This window comes from Aspergillus homomorphus (assembly GCF_003184865.1).
Source record: "Aspergillus homomorphus CBS 101889 unplaced genomic scaffold BO97scaffold_20, whole genome shotgun sequence".
In the NCBI taxonomy this organism is placed as follows: Eukaryota; Fungi; Ascomycota; class Eurotiomycetes; order Eurotiales; family Aspergillaceae; genus Aspergillus; species Aspergillus homomorphus.
Genome location: NW_020291906.1, coordinates 210,073 through 236,222, shown reverse-complemented (window position 1 = coordinate 236,222; position 26,150 = coordinate 210,073). Strand labels below are relative to the sequence as shown.

General features: G+C 49.2%; 10 protein-coding genes across 10 annotated transcripts; 5 read left to right on the top strand and 5 right to left on the bottom strand.

Annotated features, from left to right (window-relative positions):
• The first annotated feature begins 937 nt into the window (after positions 1 to 937).
• Positions 938 to 2,578, top strand: BO97DRAFT_87393 (uncharacterized protein). The gene has a single exon (XM_025701110.1). It carries the CDS (start codon positions 1,041 to 1,043, stop codon positions 2,301 to 2,303), a length of 1,263 nt encoding a protein of 420 aa, XP_025551005.1. The 5' UTR covers positions 938 to 1,040; the 3' UTR covers positions 2,304 to 2,578.
• A 204-nt stretch (positions 2,579 to 2,782) lies between these two features.
• Positions 2,783 to 3,121, bottom strand: BO97DRAFT_425149 (uncharacterized protein; the record flags this gene model as incomplete). The annotated part of the gene is made up of 2 exons (XM_025697048.1): positions 2,783 to 2,967; positions 3,025 to 3,121. 2 exons carry the CDS (start codon positions 3,119 to 3,121, stop codon positions 2,783 to 2,785), a joined length of 282 nt encoding a protein of 93 aa, XP_025551004.1.
• Positions 3,122 to 3,585: 464 nt separating this feature from the next.
• Positions 3,586 to 5,383, bottom strand: BO97DRAFT_87259 (Aldo/keto reductase). Its single transcript, XM_025701109.1, has 3 exons — positions 4,922 to 5,383; positions 3,777 to 4,817; positions 3,586 to 3,677 (listed from the first exon to the last, which is right to left on the bottom strand). Exons 1-2 carry the CDS (start codon positions 5,091 to 5,093, stop codon positions 3,961 to 3,963), a joined length of 1,029 nt encoding a protein of 342 aa, XP_025551003.1. The 5' UTR covers positions 5,094 to 5,383; the 3' UTR covers positions 3,586 to 3,677; positions 3,777 to 3,960.
• A 582-nt stretch (positions 5,384 to 5,965) lies between these two features.
• Positions 5,966 to 7,703, bottom strand: BO97DRAFT_87425 (MFS transporter). The gene is made up of 3 exons (XM_025701111.1): positions 7,626 to 7,703; positions 6,722 to 7,567; positions 5,966 to 6,611 (listed from the first exon to the last, which is right to left on the bottom strand). Exons 2-3 carry the CDS (start codon positions 7,562 to 7,564, stop codon positions 6,048 to 6,050), a joined length of 1,407 nt encoding a protein of 468 aa, XP_025551002.1. The 5' UTR covers positions 7,565 to 7,567; positions 7,626 to 7,703; the 3' UTR covers positions 5,966 to 6,047.
• A 1,067-nt stretch (positions 7,704 to 8,770) lies between these two features.
• BO97DRAFT_346074 (uncharacterized protein) lies at positions 8,771 to 11,064 on the top strand (the record flags this gene model as incomplete). Its single annotated transcript, XM_025691795.1, has 4 exons — positions 8,771 to 9,167; positions 9,231 to 10,221; positions 10,277 to 10,692; positions 10,763 to 11,064. The coding sequence occupies 4 exons, from the start codon at positions 8,771 to 8,773 to the stop codon at positions 11,062 to 11,064; spliced, it is 2,106 nt and encodes a 701-aa protein (XP_025551001.1).
• Positions 11,065 to 11,372: 308 nt separating this feature from the next.
• On the top strand, positions 11,373 to 11,988 carry BO97DRAFT_425145 (nuclear transport factor 2 family protein; the record flags this gene model as incomplete). Its single annotated transcript, XM_025697047.1, has 4 exons — positions 11,373 to 11,591; positions 11,651 to 11,713; positions 11,771 to 11,873; positions 11,933 to 11,988. 4 exons carry the CDS (start codon positions 11,373 to 11,375, stop codon positions 11,986 to 11,988), a joined length of 441 nt encoding a protein of 146 aa, XP_025551000.1.
• Positions 11,989 to 12,689: 701 nt separating this feature from the next.
• On the bottom strand, positions 12,690 to 14,084 carry BO97DRAFT_405885 (C-3 sterol dehydrogenase/C-4 decarboxylase family protein). The gene has a single exon (XM_025695296.1). The coding sequence runs from the start codon at positions 13,870 to 13,872 to the stop codon at positions 12,739 to 12,741; it is 1,134 nt and encodes a 377-aa protein (XP_025550999.1). The 5' UTR covers positions 13,873 to 14,084; the 3' UTR covers positions 12,690 to 12,738.
• A 994-nt stretch (positions 14,085 to 15,078) lies between these two features.
• BO97DRAFT_369686 (protease inhibitor) lies at positions 15,079 to 16,360 on the top strand (the record flags this gene model as incomplete). The annotated part of the gene is made up of 2 exons (XM_025692743.1): positions 15,079 to 15,114; positions 15,164 to 16,360. 2 exons carry the CDS (start codon positions 15,079 to 15,081, stop codon positions 16,313 to 16,315), a joined length of 1,188 nt encoding a protein of 395 aa, XP_025550998.1. The 3' UTR covers positions 16,316 to 16,360.
• Positions 16,361 to 18,793: 2,433 nt separating this feature from the next.
• On the bottom strand, positions 18,794 to 21,499 carry BO97DRAFT_443556 (uncharacterized protein). Its single transcript, XM_025698379.1, has 2 exons — positions 19,556 to 21,499; positions 18,794 to 19,499 (listed from the first exon to the last, which is right to left on the bottom strand). Exons 1-2 carry the CDS (start codon positions 21,416 to 21,418, stop codon positions 18,894 to 18,896), a joined length of 2,469 nt encoding a protein of 822 aa, XP_025550997.1. The 5' UTR covers positions 21,419 to 21,499; the 3' UTR covers positions 18,794 to 18,893.
• Positions 21,500 to 23,741: 2,242 nt separating this feature from the next.
• On the top strand, positions 23,742 to 24,277 carry BO97DRAFT_369682 (3CxxC-type zinc finger protein; the record flags this gene model as incomplete). The annotated part of the gene is made up of 1 exon (XM_025692742.1): positions 23,742 to 24,277. A coding segment is annotated over exon 1 (456 nt), but the record flags the coding sequence as incomplete, so codon positions are not given.
• Between the last annotated feature and the right edge of the window lie 1,873 nt (positions 24,278 to 26,150).

The window sequence follows — 26,150 nt, the reverse complement described above, 5'->3', positions numbered from 1 at the left end:
TACGCCGTTCGTTTTCATCGTCATAGCCAAGTTTTGACAGAGTAGTAGTGAGAACTAATCTAACAGTTTTCCCCAAGTGATTAGAGCCATTGTTCCAGGGGAAGATTGAGAGGCGGATGACATCATCGGGCCATGTTTGAGCGAGACCCAGACCGCCTTTGGGGTAAAGTATCTGCCGGCGACGTTTTGCGAGCTGACCGCCTACGTAACAAATTAACACAGCTTCAACCAATTGTCAGCCTGTCAGAATGCCAACCTCAACAGATCGATATAATCTCAATTGCTACACCGAAATTCACTGCATGCTTATTCCATCTCTGTTTGTTGAAACTACATGAGACATACGTTAATCATGTCATGAGTATTGCTCCTGCAACGTTTAAAATCATGCGAACCCTCAAACGAGCTCATCCCCGGGTCCGGACAAGCGCCAGATGGAGAACACCCGACATGTTCCAATCATGGCTTCACTGCTACAAGCATTGAAACGACCAACACGGAACAGATGAGGATTCATGGTGTCTCTGGCCTCTGAGCGTCAATCATCATTTCGGGAGGCTACTCCTTCGAGCCAGGATGCTAGCTTTGGGGCCGCCCCCAACAGTGCAACACCAAACCTGCTCCGGATTTGCCCTTTCGTGCACATCCTGATCCTATCGACCTTGCGTCTCGCTTTCCGTGGCTCAGCAAAATGTGTGCCTGAAATCGCCAACCCTGCTGAGTCTACTGATGCAGAAACCGCGAGCCGGAAGGGCAGTCGCCTTCGCCCTGCCTTTCGCCCCCATGCGACACAGGAACCGAACTCAGCACCTGTTCAGGGGAACGTTTCCTGAGGAGGGAGTGATGTTTCTTTCTTCCTTCTGTCAACATCTGCTTTTCGGTTGTCAAGTGCCTTCTGGCCTGTATAGGCTGTCAATCGTTGAATCGTTTCGTGTTCGTGATTCATTACAGAACAACTCGCGAGCCACTCTTTACTCGCGCGTACCTGTCACTCTTTTGACCTTAGTCTGTCGCTACCACAATCGCAAATAGAAACAACAATGGCAAACAAGCTGCCACTCAGTCTTCTGACTGTTTTCGGCCTGGGTTTCCTCGCCTCCGCGCAGCTCGCCGTGGACACCACCCCAGTGACCGCCGCCGCCCCGGTCGAGACGGTATCCATGATCGACGCATCAGGCCTCCCCATCACGACCGTGTCTGACGCCGGTGACAACGCATGGTACGTCCCGCTCACCGGGCCCGCCAGCGTCGCGACAGCCGCCTGGGGTGCGAGCGTGCACCTCAACCGCGGCGCCGCTGAGATCCTCCCGATCACCTTCGGCACGACCGCCACACCCACGCGCAAGACCCGAGTCGCGACGTCGACCTCCCTCCCGAAAGCGACCGTCTCCCCCCTGGGTTCCCCCTCGCGCAACGAAGAGACCACCTCGACCCTCGAGATCCCTTTAACCACCGAAGAAAACGCCCTCCTGCTGGGCGCCGACACCACCCTCACAATCGAGAGCACCGTGATTGCGACCGCGGAGAACCCCACTAACATCAGCACAACGAACCTGACCTCCCTCCCGGTAGGCATGAACCTAGGCTTCGCGCCGTTCTGGGCTGGGGCGCTCGTCTTCGGCGGGAACTACGACTCCAGCCGCATCTTCAACGAATCCCACTGGCAGACGACAGCCGAGACCTCCGCCGGCAACTGCACCTTCATCCAGACTGGCACACAGGCGCTGAGCGGGGTGCAGCTGAGACTATACGGCACGCCCAGCGCCAGCGCGACCACCAATACCAATACAAGCTACCCCTTCGACACAACCCAGATCATCTCCACCACGACAACCCTCCCCGCAACGCTCAACTTCACAAGCGAAACCCTCACCGTGCCCGACGCAACCCTCTGCGACCGTAATTTCTCGGTGATTTTCAACCCCACCAGCGGCACGTATCCGATCTTCGAGATCCCCGTGTGGGCGGACCTGGTGCCGGCGGGCGCGCGCTGCGTCGTGGGCACCGGCGAGGAGGTCGTGCTCGGCCGCCCGTTCTTCCAAGCCGCGTACGTGTACATCACCGACATTGGAGATCTGTATTTTGCGTCGATTCGCAGGGATGATATGGCTGTGGTGCCGAGGGAGTTTGATTTGCATGCTGTGCTGGGGGTGACGGGCGGGGTGGATGCGTATGGGAATGGGACGGTGGGCAACGGGACGGGCGAGGGGGCGAGGAAGGGCGCGGCTTCGGGGGCGGGCAGGGTTGTAGGGGGGTTTGGTTGGGGGGCGGTGGTTGGTGTGTTGATGGGGTTGTTGCTGTGATTTGTTGCTCCTTCTGTTGCATACTCTGGTTTGGTTTACTTACGCGATTAATATACCCTTCCTTTTCGAACTTGCTGCTCTGGTAGAAAGAAGAAATAAGTAGATATTCATTATCACCGTCACGGAACAATTAGTCCATAGGACTATTTCCACTCCAATGTCCAAAAAAAAAAGAATGAATCAAAACAGACCAGCTGCATGCATGCATCCTTCACCCAGTCCGAAATCAAACCCGCTCGCTAGCCATAAATCCAATCCCAATGCATCACTCATAAAACCCGAAACGATCCCAACGCCATATGAAAACCCAAGTATCAATCACCATCGCAAAACGAAAGACACCACCACCCGTGGGATTCGCCTCAGCCAAACCGAAACCAGTCCGGAATGATTATCCACCAAGTGACACTTAGGTATATCTCCGAACGTAGTGCCAGTGAGGCTGGGCAGCCAGCCGGGCAGGTAGCCAGACAGATGGTTCACTGCAAATCATAAACCACCAACGCGCGCTCAATATCCTGCAACGTCTCCTTATCGCCGTACGCGTCCATCAGCGCGCGGTTCTTGCGCAGTCGCTCTTCTTCTGCTTGCTGGGCCAGGAGCTTTTGCTGGGTTGAGACTGGGGTATGACTTTCTGCGGTGTAGTGGTTGTAGGCGCCGAAGCCTAGATTGATATCATTAGTTTTGAGCTGGGCTGCGTTAGGAGTGAGTTGGGGCATACCGAGAGCTATGGCGGCCATGACGGGGAGGTACCACCTGCTGGGCTTTTTGAGGGAGGCTGGGTTGATGTGTGGCGTTGTTTTGAAGAAGGTACCCATGGGTGGGCGGGGAGTGCTGAGGGGCATCATTTTCAAATTTGATTGAAATGTTGTTAGGTAATAGACTTCAGTTGTTGATTGTTGTGGTTGTTCTTGTTTGTCTGTAGTATATGTGATTGTGTTGGGGAGTAGAAGAAGGGGGGCAATTAGAAGCGGTGTATTTATAAAGCAAAGCAGAGTGCACTGCATCACGGTCACGTATGCTTCTGGGTATTTGGTTCCGAGCGGGAGCGGGAGTGGCCTGATCGGTGATAGTATTCTCTGTCTGTCGTACGATGTCCCTCCCGTCTCCGCCACGGCCCCTGATTATTATCTGGGGTATTTTGGGGGATTGTGATTGGCTGATACAGGGGCTATGATGTGTATCGGTTGCGATCATATGGATGTTCTCGGGTTGGCGTCATCGGGTCCGAGTGTGCTGATTTTGATGCTGGGTTGTTGATTCGGCTGCGGGTGTTGGGTGATTGTTGCAGATTGCTGCTGGGTTACTTACTCTGCGCTTGGGCTGGGTTGTCTGGTGATCTTCCGGTAGTGGGGCGGGAAGCTGAAGAAAGGTCTTGGTCCGGGGGTCGTCCCCGGAATATTTTATAGAACCAGTGGTTAGAATGGAGGTAGCCAGGAGTTGAAGGAAAGGAAGGTAAGGGGGTTCTCCCACGGGATGCTTATGTTCCTGGTATAATGATTGAAGTGCCTAGGAAGTGTATCTTTTTTGGACTGGTTTAAGCGTGGATCTAGGCCAGGAAGCTGAAAAGAAAGGGGGTCCGGGGGTTCTCCCCCGGGACGCTTTATAGGTGGTTTAGGGTAGGTATGCTGCTGATTCATAAAGGGTATGAGGGTGCTTAACCCTTGAAAGGCACAGTATCCACAAAACACGACTTCAACGACGCCTCTCCGTACCGTCCACCTGAAACCTCGACCTCATCCACCAACGTGCGGATTTGTTTGACCTCATCGTCGCTCAAGCACACCTGCAACGCCCCGACATTCTCGGCAAGCGCCTCAGGTCGGGTCGTCCCCGGAATCGGGAAAATATCATCTCCCTGCGCGAGCAACCACGCCAACACCAACTGGCTAACGGTACACTCCTTCCGCTCACTGAACGCCCTCAACCTCTCGACGAGCTCAAGATTCCTCTCAAAATTCCCCTCCGCAAACCTGGGCAACAACAACCTAAGATCGCCCTCAGGGAAATCACGCCGGGATTTAACCCGGCCAGAAAGAATGCCCCTCGACAACGGCGAGTACGCGACAACCGCCACACCCAGCTCCCTAGCTGTGCGCAGCAGCTCCGTCTGCGACGACTCGATCTCGAGTGAGAAGGGCGAGTACTCGACCTGCACAGCGGCGATAGGGTGCACGGCGCACGCGCGCCGCAGCGTCGCGGCACTCACCTCGCTGAGCCCGAGGTAGCGGATCTTGCCTTCCGCGCGGAGATCCGCCATCTCTTGGACTGTCTCCTCGACGGGGATGTTCGCATCGAGTCGGTGCGCGTACAGCAGGTCGATGGTGTCGACGCCTAGGCGCTGCAGGCTTCGCTCGCAGGACATCCGGCAGCGGGCGCGCGAGCTGTCGATTATCATTTTTGGGCCTTCGAATTCGGCGCCGAATTTTGTGGCGAGGAAGAGGTGTGGGCGTTTGTCTTGGTTTGTGGATAGCCATTTGCCGAGGAGGGTTTCGCTGTCGTTGTAGAGGGCCGCTTTGGGTTGTTGTTGTTGTTAGTGTTGGTGCGGGGTGGGTTGGGGTTGTTATTGGGGTGTTTGATAGGTATTGGGCTTGTTGGGGGAGAAAGAGAGGGCATACCTGAGTCCCAGAAGGTCTCTCCAAACTCATACGCCTTATCCAGTAGTGCTAATCGCTCCGAGTCGGGTTTCGGCGGGCCGTAGAACGCACTCAGCCCCATCGTGCCGAAGCCCAGGCGCGGCACTTCGGGCCCGTTCTTGCCCAGCGGTCGGGTTTCGAGTTTAGCAGCCATCTTTTCAGGTTGTGTGAATAATGTCTCCTTGTTCTTGATCGTGTGGCGCTGCTGTAAATGTATCGCACCGTGCTTGATATACTCTCGTGGTTCTTGGGCTGGCTGTCGGATATACCGGACTTTGCGGATTTGCCGCTGTCATCATTGACTCGGCCTCCATCTTCTGAGGATGGGAGGTGGGGGGGGGGAAAGCAGTGATTTGTGGGTCTGGATGCTTGTTTAGGCTTGTTTGATTGGGAGATGTTGAATTGTGCGTGTCGCATTACGGATTTATGCTGATCTGCGGGTTAAGCTCTATGTCCGCATTCCAGTCCGTGCGGATTTAATCGGCCTTGGTGGAAGACCGGGTGGTCTCTTTCTGGGCTGCGCAAATCATTTCCTTTCTTTGTTCTTTGCTTGATAATTACTGTGTTGTGGTATGAGTCACGGATATAGCCTAGTATCGTCTGTAAGCGTTGAGGGTCTCTGTGGTGGCTAGGGCAGCCTATCGGAGAATGAATACGTAGAGTAGATTCTGATTGAGTGACCTTCAGCAATTATAATTGGAGCATGTATTGAGAACAAAACGACTCTGATAAATTCAGTATAGCGTTCTTCGAAGGGGCGTCATAACGGAGAACAGGGTCGGAGACGATCGCGAGTAAGAGTCAATCAACGCAATGGCCTTTCTCGGTAGCAACCGTTGACGTTGCTGTGTACTCCCAGTTCCTATGCCCCCTCCAGTGCGTGCATACCCACTGCCACAGCGAGCTCCACGGATAACGGAACCAGTTCGTCCCTGTCCCCTCATCGAAGGGCCACTAGCACGGATAACCAAATCTCAGTGCTCATGATATGATTTTGAGCAACGAACCTACCCTTTCTCAGGTTTACTAATGCTGCTGGCTGCCACCTAAGCACTACCACAACGGGTGGCCCATTCACGCCGGTCCACACCAGAGATCCAGAGTTGGTTCAACCAGAAGCGAATCTACTTCGCGCTCTGAGACGATCACCAAACCAGTATAGAATGAAGATCCCTGGAACAAGTCCGGCTGTTAGCGCCCCCAAAAGAGACACTCCCTTGTCCACCCCCAGATTAGCGAACAGAGGCCGTGCGAAAAGGACCGCACCACCAGCCAGAGCTGACCGGACAAAATCATTACCGGCAAAAAGACTAGCTGCATACTGCGGATATGCCAGGGGCAAGTACAAAAACACGCACTGGTACATGGTGATCAACCCGCACGTATTGACAGCAACTCCAATGCAGCTCACAACCCAGTGGACATTGGAACGACTCGTCCACGCGAATATGAACAGGCCGATGGGCATCAGCGGGGTAGAGAAAAGCGCCAAAAATAACCGGTCTTCGGGTGTAGGCCAGGTTCCTGCGCGGATCTGACGCTCCACGATGAAGTAATTGTAGCTGATGTACCAGATAGCCGCAGCCACGGTCCCGATTGTTACACTTAGGAATGCTAATCCTTGCTCCCCAAGAGAAAATCCGTATACCTCTCCGTACACGTGTGGAAATGACTGGTAATCATGTTGTCAGGTTTCTGTTTTTGCTGTGTGGGAGGCCGAGAAAGGATGGGGGGGGGGGGGGGGGGGGGGGGGGGGGGGCGGAGATCAGGAGAGCTGGTTACCTCAAAAAAGCTATAAAAGATTGCATAGCATAGAGAACTGTAAATGTCCACGTACAAGATGACAGGGTCAAGGAACATCAACTGCCACGGGCGTACCAGCGTTTCGAACGCAATATCATGGATATTTGTCTGTTTGTGTTCCAATTCTCCCTGAGAGCGGTACTTCTCATTACCCACGTGTGCACGGATCCGGCTGGCGCGACGGTGCAGAATAGTCGCAGCGTTCGTCTCCGGTAGAAAGAGGAGCATGAAGACAAAGACTGGGCCGGCCAACCAGAGGATCTCCCAAGAAGTCCACCGCCATCCCTTCACCACCACACTATAACCCCCAATTATGGGCGCGACTGCCGGGCCGGTAGTCATTGAAAAGGCCCAGAACATCATGGCGAAGGGTAACTTGCCCAACGGGAACATATCGCCCAGGGTGGCACCACCGGTTGCTAGACATGGAGAACCAAAAAACCCAAGAAGAAAGCGGAGGACTAGGAGACCGGCGTAGCTCTTTGACAAGGCCGTCGGCACGCAGAGAATGACAAAAATGAGGAGAGACACAATGTAAGGAGGATTGCGCCCAATCGTTGGTATTTCCGAAATAGGGCTGAAAACCAAAGGGCCTACTCCGTAACCAACCAGGTAAAGAGCGAAACCCAGTCCAGAGACAATATGGTTGACTCCATATTCATCACGGATTCCACCTTCACTCGCGGAGAAGATGGCACCACCCATGTAAACCGCAAAGGTATAGACATATATTTGACATGCCGTTAGAAGCTTCTTCGATGTAGGCCAATTCTGAGGATTCTCGGGATCATTGAGCGGTATCCAATCGACGATGACTGTCATCTCCTTCGCACGTTTGTCAATCTGTGAACGATCGAGGGAATCAACCGGCCCAGTCGCTTGCCTAGGAAGATCGTCGACTTGACCTGCTTTCTCCAAATCGCGATTCTGGTGCTTGGTAAGACGCATGAAGGATTCTCCTGAGACGTCATTGCCAGCTCCATCTGAGTGCTCTGATTTATAGTGATTCTGCATCCATTGTTCATCCCAGGAATACCACGGGGTTATTGATGGTCGAAAATGATACCAGAGGGTATGAAAAGTAGTGCCTCTGAAAAGAGAAGACATGTCTCAGGTGAAGAGGGTTGGCCAATCAGATCGAGTAGGAGGAGACGGAAATGAGGAGTTAGCAAGTTCCTGCAGATGTCCGCAGGCCTAGAGAAGAGCAATTTCTTTCGTGCATCAAGTGCCAGCTCGAAGGTAGAAATCATCTTAATAGAGGGCATAGTAGTGGCGATTAGGCCATCCTTAAATCTCTCCGCCAACAACCCTAAAGCAGCACAAAATGGTGATGGAACCCACTCCATTCCCAATCATCTTACCGAGATTGATTTTTCGTCGGGATGTGCTTAGCAACATATGTCCCATTGCTATTAGATTCCTTGGGGAAACGTGTTGGTTAACGATAAATGATTCCATTCAAGCCCCACCCCCACCCCCACCCCCAATACATGTAAATCCCCTATCGCTATTGGATCGAATATTGATTAGATAATTTAAGGTTTCAACCCCCAACGCAATCTGCGCTTTCGTCATATTTGTCATCACTGGAATTTTTATCAATACCTCCTTCTCCTTTGATCTTGCGGAAATGCATAGAAAACGTTCTGGAATAATGGTGACCAGACAGTCCCAATTACAGCAGTGTTCAGTTTGCTCTCGCACGTTTTCCCGTCTGGAGCATCTTCACCGCCATGCGCGGACTCGTACGGCTTCTCCCAACCCTACACTCTCTTCATGCCCATTAGTTGATGCAAATCATTGTTAACAAAGAGGGTTCCTCTTTAAGATACTGGTGAACGACCCTTCAAGTGCGCATGCGGACTTTCATTCACCCGCCGTGATCTGCTCACCCGACACTCTCGCCTCAGTCACTCCAACAGGCAAGATAATCCCCAGGCAGCGCCTTGAACTAGGTCTAAAATATGATCATTGGGTAGCAGAATCCCTCATACAGATTCATCCTGGCGCCAAACATGTAGTAGCTATATGCCAGGTGCAGCACAGGATATTCAAAGCCTGCATGGCACTCACCCAATACCCCCGGCGCCGGCAAGCCCGTTACCCAATACCACCACAGCTAACAACTTTCTCACGGACTCGATAGCAGACCCTTTGCTTCTTGACCCAGTCCAAGATTTCACGGATTTTGTAGACACTATGGGCCTCAGTTCAGACTGGAACATGTTTGCCATACCGCACATCGAGAACAGTCAACAACTCACCCCGTTAACAATTGACGAATCATCCCTGCCTTCGCTGGAAGCTACCAGTCTAGAGATTCAACGGCAGGGTCGACAATTGTCCAGAGCACACGAACAGCCGACAATCTCGCCATCTCCCCGGGAAACCGACGATAGCTTTGGAGTAGACGAAGAGGAACCAAGTATGTCCAATAATTGCACCAAGTCATCTAGTCCGATGAGGGACAGGAGCTAATCTCTTGTAGCCGCCTATATCAACTTCGGGCACCCTCTTCATCAGTGCAATGTAACTCAGTCTCAGTATGCGGCACTACTCCAGAATATCGAACAGTTCCATGCGGTGATTCCGGACTTTGTGTTACCCTCCCGTCATGCGCTTACCAGATTCATTTCGGGATATTTTGATGGTTTTCACAACCATCTGCCTTTTATACATCTACCTACCTTCTGTCTCCGCGAGTGTGCCCCCGAATTCATCCTGGCAATTGCTGCTGTTGGGGCCCAATATAGGTTTGAAAGTCATATAGGACTGTCCCTTTTTGATGCTGCGAAAGCCGTATCCATGGAGCAAGCACGTCGTCGAACCCAGAGGTATTCCGAAGAAGTGGTTGGCTTGCGGGTGGCAAAACAGATGGATTCCAGGCCTCCGTATAGCCTCAGTGAAAAGGGGAAGTGGAGCCGTTTGCAGACCGTCCGGGCCCTTTTGCTCCTGATCGTCTTCGCAACCTGGGATGATGATCCTGAATTACTACGCGAAGCTATAGGTTTTCAGACAGTTCTCGCGGGATGTCTACGGGAGAGCACTTTCAATGAGCACATAGATATTGCTAGCGTCGAAGACTGGCATGAATGGGTTCGAATGGAAGGAGACCGACGGATTAAACTTGTGGTTTTCTGCTATCTGACTTTGCAGGCGATCATCTACAACATCCCACCCGCCATTCTGAATGACGAGATTCACCTACGGTTACCCTGCTCTTCCATCCAGTGGAACGCGAAATCCGCCGGTGAGTGGTCCCAAGCCCGGCGCTCGAGCGGGGACTGTCAGCCACTTTTTCAAGACGCCTTAGCAACTCTATTGATGAAATGCCAATCCCCTGCCTCCCAGACGTACTTCGCGTCACCTCTGGGCAACTTCGTTCTCATCCACGCCCTTTTGCAGCGATTATTCATGATTCAGCAGCTGGCTGCAGCGGCGGATCCCGCTTGCGTCGATAGCCTACGGGGTCAGTTAGAGTAAGTTGATTTACGTCTCCCGCATCGCTCTAAATATTCATATTCGATATGATAGATGTGCCCTTCATCGGTGGAAGCTCGGCTGGCAGCGCGCTCCAGAATCCAGCTTGGACCCCCACAACCCCAGTGGCCCTATCCCTTTCACGTCTACAGGATTCCTGGCTTTGGCGTACGTCCGTTTGGTCTGCGATCTGGGCCCCCACCGAGCGCTGAACACGCGTGATCCCACTCGCATTGCGGCTGCTCTTGCTCAACTGCCCCCTGTAGATCGCAGCCCTCGCCTGATCCCGGCACTCCTACATTCAGCCCATGCTTTTAGCATACCGGTTAAGCTGGGTGTTGACTTTGTCGCCAAAAGTCAGCACTTTTTCTGGAGTGTCCAGCAATGTGTCTGCAATTTGGAATGTGCTGTGTTCCTCAGTCGATGGCTACATCAAATAGGACAGTCCAAGGACTCGTATCCATTAAGTGGTGCGGCGATTTTCCGGCAGTTCTGTTTATAATTCCAGTCCGTGTTTGCTAACCATCATTGTTATGTTAGAGAGCGAACAGCGTCTTCTACTGTGGACTAGTCGCATTGTGGCTGAGGCACCTGTACACCCCTATCAAGGTCAAGTAGCAGCCCGCCTCACGAATCCAGGCACAGAACTTGATACCTTCCAATTAGGTTTACGTGTTATTCAGATTTGGGCACAAATATTCAAAGGAAATACGAGCTGGAGGTTAGTAAACATTCTCGGGGAGAGTTTGGAGATGCTAGCGTTGATGATGCAGAATGGATCCTTGTGGACCCATGCATCAGGAATCGCCTCTGGCGACTTCACTCAAGGGAGAGGGTCTTGATAGATGATGGACTATATTGAATGCAATCCATGATCCAAGCGTGACGCACGACCACTGCGGGCAAGTTCGGGGGTGGGGGTGGAGCTGACATGTCACCCTAAGCCAATGACAACAGGCTATCTATCATCGATAGTCAATGACGCCAAAGAAATCCCCCCCGCCTTACACCTGCTGGAAGTATATATCTATGATGTGTGTCCCATGCCCGACATTGGAATCAGTTCTTTTTCGTTTCGCAAATTCAATTTCAACCGCAAATTTCTTCGTGGTGTAACTGCCATTTGGTGTGCGCATACAATCCAACCACAATGTCGATAAATCTTCGAGAGCGGGCGATTGCCATCACTCAGCACCTGAATACATTCAACATCGAAGCTATTCGCGGGCTGTTATCTGATTCCTCTGATTTCCATTTCAGATTTGGTCCGGAATCAGCCCTCCAAGCGTTGGGAAAGCCAGGGGGTTTCAATAAGGAAGAGGTGCTCGAATTCTTCGGCAACCATCGAAAAATTGTTAAGCATTTCAATGTAAGCGCCACAGGAATGTCTCTTGACACTCACTGTCTTACGCCTCACCAAATTCCTAGTTCTTGGAGCCCGACTTCGTGGTTGAGGGAGACGGCTGTGTGGCGTACCACACCAGATCCGATGTAGGTTCTGTGTTCGTTCCCCTGAAGGGGAGGCGATTTTCCTGATTCGCTTCGCAGGGTGTTTCTGTCGATGACCAGCCTTTTCGCAACGAGTACTCTTGGTTTGTGAAATTTGACGATGACGGGAGAATTCTTCAGGTCATTGAAATGGTCGACAGTGGTTTGTTCCATACCTTGTCCCTCGAGCTCCTGTACAGTGGGCCTAACATCATCCCACAGCCTACATCAGTCAAGTCGTCCCTAGGGTTGGCTATGTTTCCAAGTATCTTGAATAGATTGAGTAGTAGGGCAGTAAATGTCTGTATTAGCCGCAGAGGTGAAGTTTAGATACGTGTTAGACCTTCGGCCGGGTTGATTGTTGAAGTAAATGATACAGTTCTTATATATTTATTAAAGCCTTTTATTTTTTGCTTATTTTGGCTTTAATATAGTATGGATAGGATATATATAAGTCTATCTTATTGATCTTTACTTAGTACTTAATTATATATGGATAGCCTTACCTAGCTAGCCAGAATTCATCTCCGTTCCACGCCTTCATCATTATCTCGTCAAATATTGGTCTCAGCATGTGAGGGTGTAGAGTCACTTTCTGAACAATGGCCGAGGGTAAGGCAGGGCGCACTAGGGTTCCAGGGAATTACCATCCACCGCGTCTGAACCTCAATATCACCAAGGTTCTAGTAAATTATCGCTGCGTGCATTTGCTAGTGAGATGGCAGATTGCATAAGTCAATAGATCTACTTGAGAGCTCAAGTCTAGCTATCACCGTCTCATAGTGAGCTTTGCAGAAGCAGTAGAACAGATATATTGCGATTTCTTTCTTGTTTCTGCAATATAAATGGTCCTCTAATCTGAGATTAGACAGACGGTATTTTCTGAGTACTATTAATGGTTGCTGTCTCGGTTCGGAATCCACTTTCCTCCGTCACTCTTTCTCAAGACTTTGATATGTACAGAAAGACGTTTATAAAACCAGCAACGCGCTTGGCCATTGCGCTTTTTGACAACAATCAATATTTATTCAAGCAATTTTCAAGTCCCCAGCAGCCCGCCGACCCATACAGTCTTCCACCGCCCGCTGCAGTCCCTCCTCCAGGCCCACGACCGGCCGATACCCAAGCCGCGACTTCGCTTTATCAATACAAAAATACCTCGTCATACAGCTAAGCCGGACTTTTGTCCTGGTCAACGGGGGCTCGCCCAATCGCAGACCCCAGAACACCCACTCCAAGCACCCAGCCAGACGCAATGCCCACGACCGCGGAATCACCCACACCTGCTCGGGCCTTGTCGTATCGCCCGCGAACCCCCACACCAGCCGCGTGAAGTCCCAGAAGTACCGCGGCTCATCGTTGGTGATGAAAAACGCCTCCCCATCTATCTTTGTCTTCTCCTCATCCTCGGGCGAGTCATAGTGTCCCAAGCCATAGACTTGATCCAGCAACGCCGCAGCAGCCAGGTAATGCGCGTGCGCGACATTGGTATTCTCGGTAAAGTCAAACCGATTCCGATTCTCGCCGATCTGCCACTTCGTCCGGCCACGGAAATACGCTCCCAGGATGCCCGGGAGCACGACCAGGTCGCCCACGCCGAAGATGCCCGACGGCCGGATCGCGCAGGTCAGGAACTGTTTGGCTCCTCGGCGCTGGTTCTGCGACAGCACGTACGATTCCGCTAGGGCTTTGGTGTAGACATAGTATTCCGGTTGTTGCGTCTCCTCGAGGAGCACGGGGTAAGTCTCCTCGGCGTTTATCAGGTCCGTCTGCGCGTCGCTGATTACGCTGGCTGAGCTGGTGTATACGAAGCATTGCGTGCCTGATTCGCGGGCGATCTGGAGAATGGTGCGCGTGCCTTCTACGTTGACTTTGTAGAGGGCTCGGTTCGGGGAGTCGAATTTTGGGCTTGCGGTGTGGATTACGACCGTGGGTTGGATCTGTTTGAGGAGGGGTTGCATTGTGCTGGTGTCGGTTAGGTCGCCTGTGTGGTAATTCACGCCGGGGAGAGGGTGGGATGGTGGGCGCAGGTCGAGGGAGTGCAGGTGCTTGCTGCCTCGCTCCGCGAAGAGCTGCAGGATTCGGCTGGCTAGGCCCCCTGATCCTCCGGTTACGAGGATTGTGCTTTGGGTTAGGTGGGCGTGTGCCTCGGGTATGGCCATTGTGAGCTGTTGGGAATGAATGTTGACTCGGTGGATTGATATTCGATGTAGACGAGGTTATAAGAGAAAAAAATGAAGGGAGAGTTGGAAGGGAAAGACGGCGCAACACAAACAAAGGGGTAAGCGGCTCACCACTTTCCCGACATCAGCTGAATTCGGAACGAACAAACAAACGGGCATCAGCATACGACTAGTCTACTAGTGCCACAGAGTGCATACAAAGACTTAGACTATAACTCATCTACAAACCCTCGAGCCTTGGTTATAGGTAGTTACCTAACTAGACCGGACCCACATAATTCGCGGAAGGGATCTTCCCGGCTTCTCCCGGCACGGGCCCTGCCGCTACAGCCTTTTTTTTTCCTTTTGTGAGAGGTCCCACAACTAAATCATATTTCTCTTACCAATGGAAGGGGGGAATAGTATCTTCTTCTCCCAAGTCTTCTCGTCGGGATTTGCTGTTCGCATCGCAGTAAGGCACTTCACCCACTCCGACCGCCCGGTTCCCGCTGCGGTTGCCGAACCCTTCAAAGTCGAACGTTTCACAGTGAAAAGCTACGGTTATCTAAGTATATAAGAACTGATACACAATAGAATTAAACAATCTAGCTAAGGTTTAATATATATTTTTTTCTCAGAGGTAGATAAGTATATTACTTATATTCTATTTCTGGATTTTACAAAGGCTTAGAAATTCTCGGGTTACTTTAAAGATTATACAGATATATACTCTCTTTATTAAAGTACTCAAGATTAAGCCACTATGTGTGCTTGCTACTTTACTTGTGAACTATTATATTGTATCTAAGACTAAATTCGGATGCTGTAATGAATACTATCCGGAAAGCAATCGATTTCTAAATGAGGGTTTATTTGGAAAGCTTTCGACAAACGGCTGATGAATCATGCAGAACTGTACTGGGCTGAATCTACAGTACTCCGCCGGCCACGGAAAATAGGTCAATGCTGGTGTGGTCTAAAGAACAATCTAGCGCTGATGATGATTCTTGGCTGATGAACCGAGGTATAGCGTCTAATGCGCTAAATACTCTGCGCGGATACCGCTTATACAATTGGTCGTACACGTCTCTCATCCCGACCAGGCTCATTTGACCCCTCACTACACCACAACGAGAAGAGAATCAACCTTCAGGAAAGACTCCCTTCACCAATTCTGTCACTGGATTCAACGGTGGTATTGATAATATGGCACTGGTCATTCCCGTTGAAATCTGCGATATGGTATGACCTCTGTGCGCGACACCAGGCTGTATACTGACTTGACCCTAAGATTGTTGATCACGTAGCAACAATTGAACAGGACTACTCGTTTCGCGATTTCTTTCCCTATGCGCTAGAGCCAGATATTCGCTCAGGGCTTATAAGCTTGCGTTTGGTCAGCCGGAACTTCTGCGCTGCCGCGTCGCGTCACTTGTTCAAACATATTAAAGCCTCGATTGGCTCCTCGGGGCGCGGCCGAAATCCCCTACAAAGATTTGCCGAAATTTCAAGAAGCAAATATGCTGCACATGTCTGCCATCTAGAGACTGGATACGGCCAATGGGGCCTCGGTCAAGATATCCAGGATCTTGCCGGGTTATTGTCGCCTTGTCTTGCCCGACTGTCTAATTTGCGCGTTCTCAAATTCGGAGCCTCGTGCGAGTCATTGACACGCGACCACGAAGGGACTGCTATTAAAGCAATCGTCAATGCCTTACGATATGTGAATCTACCCTATTTAGAAGGGCTTGAGCTCTACTTTCCTATAGCTCATGACTTTGGATACTTTTTCCCCAACCATTCTACTCCATTGCGAATTCCCATGGAGGATCTACTGCACGGCCTGAAATATCTAGCTTTGCATGTCACTGCATTTACCAAAGAGCTGGGACAACGATACTTGAAAACCCCCGTACTTCCCGCGCACGCCGCCTTGCCGAATGACTTGCACGCAGCTCATCTCCTCAGATTAGTGGAGCTAGCTCCTAATCTAGAAGCCCTCTGGATCAGCAGTACAGACGTTCTTCCATTCTACACTATCCACTTCAGCCCAGCGCTTCATCTCACCTCTTTATGCCTCAGTCGAGTCCTCATCACGTTCGACCACTTTCACGCGCTTATAGATCAATGCAAAGATAGTCTCAAGCATATTGAATTGTCTTTGGTACAACTGCATTCTGGCACCTGGTACATGGTCCTCACGCAGCTACGCCAATTACCGCACCTTATAGACTTTTCAATCAACTCGTGCGGGTATCCAGCCACTGGTCCAAATGCACATCTGGTTGGACTGCTTCCCGCGCGAGACGACCCCGAGCCGCTTGAGACGATGAATTCCGCAGACTATGATGGACTTTGGGAGCTTAGGGATTTTGTTAATGCCAGTCGAATCGCTTTGGGGCTTGATCCGTTTGAGTGTACTGATCTTCGCTGGTCTATGTAGAGGCCCTTGCGCACTGGGATGCTGATATGGAGATGGGGGAGTGGGATTTCTGCTACAATATACGTGTCGGAATACAGGGTACACTTGGATTAGACACAAGGTAGTTTATGTGACAACATTCTTTACTATTTATATATATGACCGGGCATCTTAGCATTCAGATACCAGAACATATCACGTGAGAGCTGAATACAGTGGGATTCTTCTACCATCAATTGAGAGGCTGAAATTTTGAAGAATCATTTGCATAATGGGGAAGCTCTACAGGCGGTTAGAAGTTAACAAAGCGGCGAGAAGCATGGCACGTGCTTTAGTAGTGGATCAGCCGAGGCTTTAACTGAAGTTTAAGTCTAAGAGATCTGCTGGCTTTTTGATAAGGTCTTGGAATATTTGATTAGTAGTCATTATTACATTAGCCTTGGTATTAATAATAGCGAAGTATATGCAGCATTAGATGAGTAAATTTATAAATAACTGCTAGTACTGATTTTTAGAAAATTAGAACTGATCATCTTTACTGAGCTCTAATCAAAATCTAAAATGCTGTTGTGTTTAAATCATGGAAGCTGTTGAACTTGTTCAAATGGCTGTATGTAAGTGTTGAATAAAGAATAGGAACTTTCATTAAGAGTACCCTGATGGCGGCAGTCAGTTGTTTAACTAAAGGCCCGAGTCTAATATCCTAGAGCTCTACCCGCTAGTCGTCGCTCAAACAGACCGCAAGCATGTTCACCGTCAACTCGCTGACATAGGAAAAATACTCATGCCAGATCCTGCTGGGATGAAAGCCAGCCATTATGTGAACTTTATGATGAACAATTTGCTCGACGCGGGATTTTCCGCCTATTGCCTGTTTCATAGAGGAGTATAGACGTTGAGCAACCGGATAATTCACGTTCCCAAGAAAAGGATGTTTCCTCATCAAAACTGGTTAGTAGCACACTGCAAGACAATGATGGTGGTTGGTTGCAGTACCTTTAGGTATTGAGTGATTAAGTTGTTATATATCGCTTGCAACACTTCTTTCGAGTATCCACTTTCAGCTCTAGTCTGCGCCCATTGGTCGCTGATCATTGGATATATGTCTAATATGGGAACGTCATCAATGTTTAGGCCAACATCTTTGAGGATGTCTCGAATAGTTTTCAAAGCCAAGTTTGCGTAAAGATGTCATAGAAACCTTCGACATGATTATCGCATGGATTCTGCAGTATAACCACAGGCATGTGACTATATCCGGCTGCTATTTGCATGTGATTCTTAAAACAGTTGATATTCGAGGAATAACACCTCTGAAGCTCTATGGCTTTTGCAAACAATGATTCATCGGTGCCGGGCTGAAACCAGTGCCTCATGATCGTTTGCGGGTTACCTTTAGTGGAGGCGTTGCTCGTAGCGGTGTAACGGTCCATGTTGTCTGATTGAGAACAATATGTAGAACTATGGACATCGTTAACTTGAGTAAGGAAATCGTAGCACTCAATTATTCTTCTCCCACAGCGAGAAAATTGTTTCGGATGGTAAGAATGATGTATTCCGTGGCATTAATGTATTCCACAGAAGAGTGTATTCATATTTCGCCAAAAAAAAAGCATATGAGTACCGTAGAGTAAAGTGCCTAGACTCGCTGAAGGATTTTCTTGGGTCTGTCGTTGTGGTGAGCTCTTATCCGAACAAGCTTCCAGCTCCCTCAATAGGCTCACTGGAAACTCATTTTGCTGCCAACATGAACACCGAGTAAGCTTGATGTCGGAGTGACCGGAGTCTATTCAAGTTACTGACTGCGACCCTGCGGATAAGGCGTGTTGCAACCCCGAAGACTAGGCTAGATCTTGGTTACATCATTCATTGACCATAAAGTGGTCAAACCGGTGCATTAACACCTTGTGAGCTGATAGGGACTGTCACAGTCTGGATCCGAACATTCTTATGTACGGTAACATCTTTCTCACATAATGAACAATTGCTTGACGAGTACCATCAATCCTTGTAATCTTGTAATTACAATATGTCGATACGTTTGAGGAGATGTTCTTTCTCTTTTCGATCCTTACACTGAGATGGAGGATGCCGCAATCTGAAGAAAACATGATTTATGCTGCAACACAAACGCAAACTCTAGATCATGCGTGACCAGTCCATGAAAGGACATTAGAACATTTCTACGAAAAGCTAAATCTCGCCTCCATTTGGCCAAAGTATGCTGTTGCGACTGTTAAATAGAACCTGCTGCATGGATCAACGTTCAGTTCGATACTAAACAAACCTTATGTTCTACTTAGAACTTTGTATGCTCAAAGTTGTAGATGGGTAGAAAGTCATATTACTCATTAATTGAGTATTTTCAGTACGATTAATTTGTCTCCGTGTCGTGCTCTTTTGATATATAGATATCCTAAATTATACTCGCGAAAGTCCAACCAAAGATTGTATCTATAATTTGTTGATAAGGGGTGCATCTGAAGTAAAATTAAGGTACCGGAAAGCTTTTCGGCTGCATAAAAAACTATCTAAATCAATAACTCAATCATTCGATAAAAGCCAGATAAAGAGTATCATCACAAGAACTGCATTACTTTCATACTCCATACTTCGACTTCTTATTCTTGCTCTTCTTTCTCGTTGTAGAGCTTAGGCAATAGGGGTCCTCCACTTGGGCAGCAGTCTCAGTCGAAACATCTTCATACCCCATGATTGCTGGAGCCGCTGTAGCTTGATCAAATTCTTCATTCAGATCCACAGGCTGAGGATCACAAGCGGGTATCACGGAGTCTTCGCTGACAGGTTGATCCCGTTCGTAATCAATCTCAGAAGGTTCGTTATGTGAGCTACCGGAAGCATCTGAGCCGTCATGGTTCGCAAGCTCAATGCGCAACGAAGTATGATCAAACCGGTCCCGAGACTTGCCATCGAGTCGGCGTGCGCCTTCTATTTCATCCGTACCCATACCTCGACTGCCGACAAAGCGTCGGCAGGTTTCTAAGCCTTTTCCAAGAATATGTATTTTTCTATTCAGTTGTTCTCGTAGTGCACGGGATTCCTCGGATTCGCCGGCGATGCGTGACACCAGCTCTGGTGGCATATTGAATACTTTAACGGGCTCGAATAGAGAAGTAAGAGATTTAATCAATTGGACCTCTATAACCTCAACCGCGACATCGTCGATAAATCGTTTTAATGCCACCTGCAGCAGTCAGCGTTGCTCATGGGAAACATGGGAATTATGAGGATCCACTGTACCTTATAATAGGCGAGCATGCAATCTAAAGCTTCAGCCGAAGCAAATCTCATCATATCTGGCTCACTAGACTGTAGAAGTGACTGAAGGAGATCCTGCAGACGGTATATTCCATTGAGTGCAACGGCCCTTTGTAGATCGTTGACCCCGAAGAAGCGTTCAATAGCTTCACTCAGCTCGCCTTCGCGCCTGCTAGCGCGGATCTTCTGTAAGGTCTCCGTGAAATAGTGATTATAGGTAATTGGGTGGCCTTTTTGATGGGTTTCGAGAAGTTCGTTACATCTCCTTACCAGAACCTCCCGTAGTTGGTCTAGTGCAGGGGAGATGACTTCAGCGAGAAGAACCACTGAAGTTGCTTCATCGGAAATATGGCCTATCAAGAGTAACAAAAATGTTTGAGTTGCCTTCCAGGTCGTAAGAATATGTTGGCGTGTTATAGCTTCCCACGGACGACATTGTTCCAGGAAGAGTTCCCCGACAATCATCGGATTAAACGTGCCGGGCAGCTCTCGTCCTCTTGTCTGCTTCATCAGCTCCTGAATGTGATCAATGAAGCCGCTTCTAGTGACTGAGACCTGCCCCTTGATGAAGGGCTCGGGTTGACTGTCATTCTCTTTGATTTGGCGGTAGTGACCTCGTCTATTGAGACGATCTGCGAATGCCTCGTTTAGATTCTGGATAACAGCGCGAATTCGCTTTTGACATCCTATAGTTGATTGGGTGTCTTCGAAGAACGTTTCGTTATAAGTGCCATCAACAGCGGCCTTGATCAAAGATTGAAAACGTTGGCTGATGTTCATAAGGTAGGACTTTTGCTCATCTAGAGTGGCCCTTGGCTGGCCAAGCTTCTTCAATTGGTGTACGTATTCGTCCTCCTTTGTTTTTATCTCCTCAATGAGGCTTGGAAGCTCAGCCGCAATTTGTCGCAGAAGTAATTTGCTGAGACGGGTTCGCAGCGAAGTAATTCCAACCAACGAAGATGGCATTTCCGCCCAGGCTCCCTTGGAGAAAAAGTCACGCTCCTTTTCATCCCGTTCCCCAAGTGTCCAAGTCCCTTTGTCGGTATCCATATTCTTCAGCGTATGCCATCCGAGCCTGAATTCAACATCCCTGTTGTTTGCCAAAGATATGAACATTCTTTCGCTTTCCGAATTTGCAGTCAGGGTGTCAGGTTTCGTGATGACGCCTAAGGTTCGATTGCCCGCCTTGTCAGCATCCCTTGCCAGCCGTAACACGATCTGGTTCGCGTAGTCATTTTTCGCCGAGATCACTGCTAGAATAATGCTTCGCGGCTCTTTCATATATGACTGAACCACATCCTGGACCAACTGAACATCAGCTGCAGATTGTTGTTTTGTCTCAGAGTGTATCAGTCCCGGAAGATCGACGATGGTCAAGTGCGGTCTGTCAGGCCCTGACACCTCGACTCGTAGCAGATCATTAGAGAATGCTTTCCCATGTGTAGATATGCCCATTGCAGCTTTGGCATTATCGATCAGTCGAGGAAGCCCATCGAATCCGTCAAGCTCTTCACAAAAGCTCCCCAGCGACAGTTGTTCCGCTTCGCTGCGCGAATCATGAGGTACGATAGACACTCTAACTCCGACACTAGAATCTTTGCGAAGCACAAGCTCTGTCGGAAATCTGGTACAGAGGTTGCTTTTGACAGGAAAAGAAACTCCAGAAATTGCTTCGAGTACAGAGCTCTTCCCAGATGACTGGTCACCGCACACAATAATTTGCGGCAGAGACACATAATGGCTAATGCCCTGGGATCGAAGGGTATCAATAGAGTTTAGAAGATCAAGTTGTTCATCAGTGCAGAGGCTATCCAAAGGTTTTGATAGGAATTCTCTGAGAACCATGTTGCAAAAAAGTAAAGGGCCCGGATAGAACCCTTCGTAAGATGAGAAAACTAAAAAGTGAGACTGAGACTATTAAGTAACAAGGTCTTACACACTATCCGTGGTCGAATCTGGCCTCCGCCGGCCAGGTATTTATGTAATGCAGTGCGTCTTGTCTAGTCTAGATTTTTGGTTCTAGACGAGCCTATCTGAATTTGCGCCGAGGAATCAAGGATCATGGCATGCACGAGGGCTTTCTGCTGTCCATTAATGAAAAGACCCACCCGGACTGACAGCATTCAATTTTCCTTGCTCCGCATTAGGAAGTAACAGCTTCTCCGGCTCGTAACCCCCGAATCCGGAAGACTTGGGCACATATGCATAGCTCTCCGCCCACTGCAGTTGACTCTCAATTGTAACTCACCTGATGAAATATTTGACAGTACAACTTATGAACTCGTCTAAACATTGATCAATGGAAATTAGTAGTGTCCACTCCTACAAGTCATTCCTGTCTGCGCGGCGAGAATGAAAGAATTTTCAAGACTCATTCTGGGATGCTTTGAGTTCCCAGCGCTGCGAGCGGTATATTGGTGCTCATGTACTGTACAATTAAGTGGCTCGAGTTACATACAAAGCTAGAGCATTCTTTATTACCTTATAAATTAGCCTTATTGTCGTGAAAATAGTTTCTATGTCAATCATCAGGACCAATTCTTACATGGAGTAATACTATGATTCTGAGCTGTATTAGTCTTCTCGATATAGCTTAGGATTGCTGGTATAACAACAGGGGACTAAGCCAGTGGTAAGCGTGATAAGATGCACGTTAAGACTAGCGAGGTCTAACTGGGGCTCGGATGCCAAGTGATGAGCTGTAGCTGCAAGGCTCCGCACGAGCCCCTGTGTCCTGCAATGGCTATCTATTATTGGCTAATGTGGTTCCCGTCAGCGGCCCCGGAAAACATGTTCTTTCCACTGCCCCTTCGCGAGATGAGGGGAAAAGGAAACGAAGTTATGGACCCTTAGAATTCAAGGCATCACGTAGTATCCATAGTCCAACTTGGCCTCCAGCACAAATTATTTATGTAACTTGACTAGATTTTCCGTTCTGGATGAGCTCTCTGAATTCGCGCCAAGAAGAAAGCAAGGATCATGGCATGTGTGCGCCCTTTCTGCTGTCGACCAATGAAAGGAACAACCCAAACTGCCATAAAATAACAAAAATGCAAATGCAAGGCTAGCTATTATGTCAAATGTGCCATGCTTTCACTTTCTTATCTTACCAAGAATCCTCTCATCAACGTCGAAAACTGATTCGGTTAAATCACCTCACTCACATTCTACCCAGATCGACATTGTGCCAGTGTGATGATTATCAGATCGTTGGGTTATTTTTTTGCATGTCTCCCAACACTGCGCGAAAGAGAACAAAATAAATTAGGACACTCAGATCAGTGACATGCTGCAAACTTCTCTACCGAAGCAATTTCAATCTCAAGACATCTACTAGGCAGCATGTGTACTCGTACACCGTAGATAAACTCTTTTGATGCCACGCAGATTATTGGAGACCACAAGTCTGTACGCGCAAGGGTCATCCTGCGAGCTTTATTGCCTCTACCCCGCACCGGATAATGAATTTGCTTGAAAACGTTTGGCATTGTCAAATTCCATATTCATACTATTGACTCATCCCTTGACATACAGCAGCTGATAAGTGTTGACTACCGAGGAGGCAGCAGTTTATTACCTTTAATATAGTAGCGAGCAGCGCTGTGTCGTAACAAGAATTTAAGCAAAATCTGTCCAAGCTCTATTACTCACAGGATAACACCATGTAAGAAGGATCTTTATCCTGGGTAAAGGGCACTGAATTTCCTCTATATAACCTCGAGTATGCGTTGGCAGTGTGCTTTGGTTATACCCTCAAGAGGTAGTCCAATCACATTCCAATCAAAATACCACGAACAAATGGTAGGTTCTGTCAGTCGCAATACGCGGAAGACTTTTCAGCATCGTGATTGCTTGGTGGCACCGCTCTGCCTTAGCGCGCACTTCGACAAGTTTTCACGTGAAGGCTCGCTACCACCATGCACTACCCCGCAGGGTGGAAGGAGCCGATGTCAGACTTGCTTCTATCCCCACTCAGGCCAGATCAGTAATTTGTACATGATCTGTAGGCTGCGGGGGTCGTGGGCAGAGTATGTCAAATGGCGGCGCCTTACAGCACATGAGACACACATCTACCAGTCAATTCGTGCTATAGCAGTGGTGTGTTGTCCTTAGAAAGTACAGCTGCTGCATTGAAGCGGGGTATGCTTTCACCCAGAAACAGTTCATAAACCCAGCCAAGATCATGTTCCGAGTTCTCAACGCAGGCTTCCAACATACGAAACTCCATTACCGGCAACCAGACTTAATATGCCACGAAAGGGAGGCAAAGCCGCGAAACTGTGGTCGCTTCACCCAAAGCTTCATGATGACGTGGCACGGTTGTTAGACGAGGAAGGGCTTCAACTAGACTTCTTTGACGTCGACGATGAAGATACCAACATTGAGGAACGGGACACGAATGTTATGGGTCGATTCGTATGTCGAAATCGCGGTTGTTGTTCCAGCGGTTGGTCGAGCAAAAAGATTGCGATTACAATTCGCATGTACTCCCAACAGCGATATAATGCGCGAGTGTATCATCAGCGATGCAGAAATTGCAGAGCCGTTGGTCGACTGATCCTAGATTCTGAGTGCTATGCGGAAAGAGTGACATATTGGCTCAAGAAATGGAATGGACTTGAGGTACAGCGACCAAATTCTTCTGGCCAAAGCAAAGGTCCGCACGATAGTGAACTGTGTGAAGGGTGTAGAGTTGGCCATTGTCCCAACTTGAATGAAAATTTAGCGTTCATGCTGGCTAGGTAAGTTTCGTACCAGAAATCTCCTATACAACAACTAATTGTTCTAGTTTATCTATCTGAGCGCTGCGCTACCGAGTGTTCGTCATTGGTACGCAGGCTACTCTTGATCAAATCCCTGGGCCACTTTTCCAGTCGGAGTAGGCACAGCTCTAAGACGGAGACTCTGGGGTCGAGACTCCAACTACATTGATCGGCAGCTTCACATTATTTATTCCTTGATTCCTGGTTTTTTGGTGTGCGGCTCTGAGCAGGAAACCGGGCTAATATTCTTGAAGATGGGTTTTCTCTCTTCTTTTGAGTTATCTTCTGATCATGTACGGACTAGTAAGGATACGGCAACCGCTTTCATTACCGATATTTTCAATTGACGCTGAATGGTTTGACTCAAGCGTTTGTTTATAGGTCATGCACAGGTGGGCCTAGAGGCACGCTTGACCTCGTCCACTGTGACTTTTTCGCCGTAATGTGCGATTAATTAGCACCTCACTACCGTCTATCTGAAGGTCATCTAGTAAGACTTGGATTTACATGTCAATGATATGTAGCATGGCCCACACCAAGATAGGAACTCTGGGTTGACTGGCCCCGATGATGAAGGCAACAGCCAGGTCAGGAAAGCAAATCTTCCCTGCCCTTCAGAATTTGGCCGGGATCATCGAAGCTTTAAGTATCCCACACCGACAACGTCTTGTGTTTAGAAGTCTTCCAGATCACTCTGATTGACAACCAGACATTTTCAACTTCAACTCCAGAATTACCACTACTATAGAACTACAGATACATTGATCGAGAAGTAGTTGATCCAAGCTACCCGCAAGAGCAAGAGCGATGGATCGACATCATGTGGGTGACGCAAATGCACCAGTGGTTGCTATCATTCATCCCACCCCAGAAAGATTTGCCCGTTCGGAATTCTCCCCACATTCCATCCTTGACTTTATCAACAATCATTATCCACAAGGTCATGTCCCTCCAACCACCGTGGCATGTGATGGTGGGCGCAGGTCGAGGGAGTGCAGGTGCTTGCTGCCTCGCTCGGCGAAGAGCTGCAAAATTTGGCTGGCGAGACCTCCTGAGCCTCCGGTTATAAGGATTGTGCTTTGACTCAGCTGGGGGTGTGCCTCGGGTAGGGTCATTTTGGGAGGTTGGGGGATGGATGTTGACTCGGGGGATTGGTATATGAGGTAGACGAGGTTATGGGAGAGACGGTGCTACAAACAAAGGGGTAAGCGGCGCAGCAGCCGAGCCGGAACGGACAAACTACATTAGCATACTACTAGGCTACTAGTTTCATAGAGTGCAGGGTGGGCAAATATCAGGTAACTCTCTTTCAGCCCTCGAGTCTTAGTTGACTCGCTCGCTAGACTAGACCCACATAGTTTGCGGAAATACCGCATGTCATCCTGAACAATCTTGCCGGCTCCTCAACCGTGACCTGCCGCCACTCAGCTATATAGCTGACAGATGCGTGTATGAATCAATCAATGAATCATTCAATTAATCTTGCTGGCTTTTCCGGGCACGGTATGCATAGAGAGCCATGTCCCTCAAAGGCGACCGTAAGAAGGGGATGCAGATGTCGGGTCTACGCTTCTATTCGTCCCGGATCTCGCCATTTTTGAAACATTGATTGCATCTGCCTCTTCACATCCAAACAGTGATTCAGGTGCCTCCGAAAGGGCAAGATCTGGTACAGCGTATCGGGCTAGGGTGGCAGAGGTGATCGGTCTCGTCGCTCATGGATCCCTTCGTCTGCTCGCGTCTGCCACTAGCCTCTCGCTTTGCTTACCAGGTTGTGCTTTTCCGCATTTGGAGTGAGGGCATGGCGTATGACT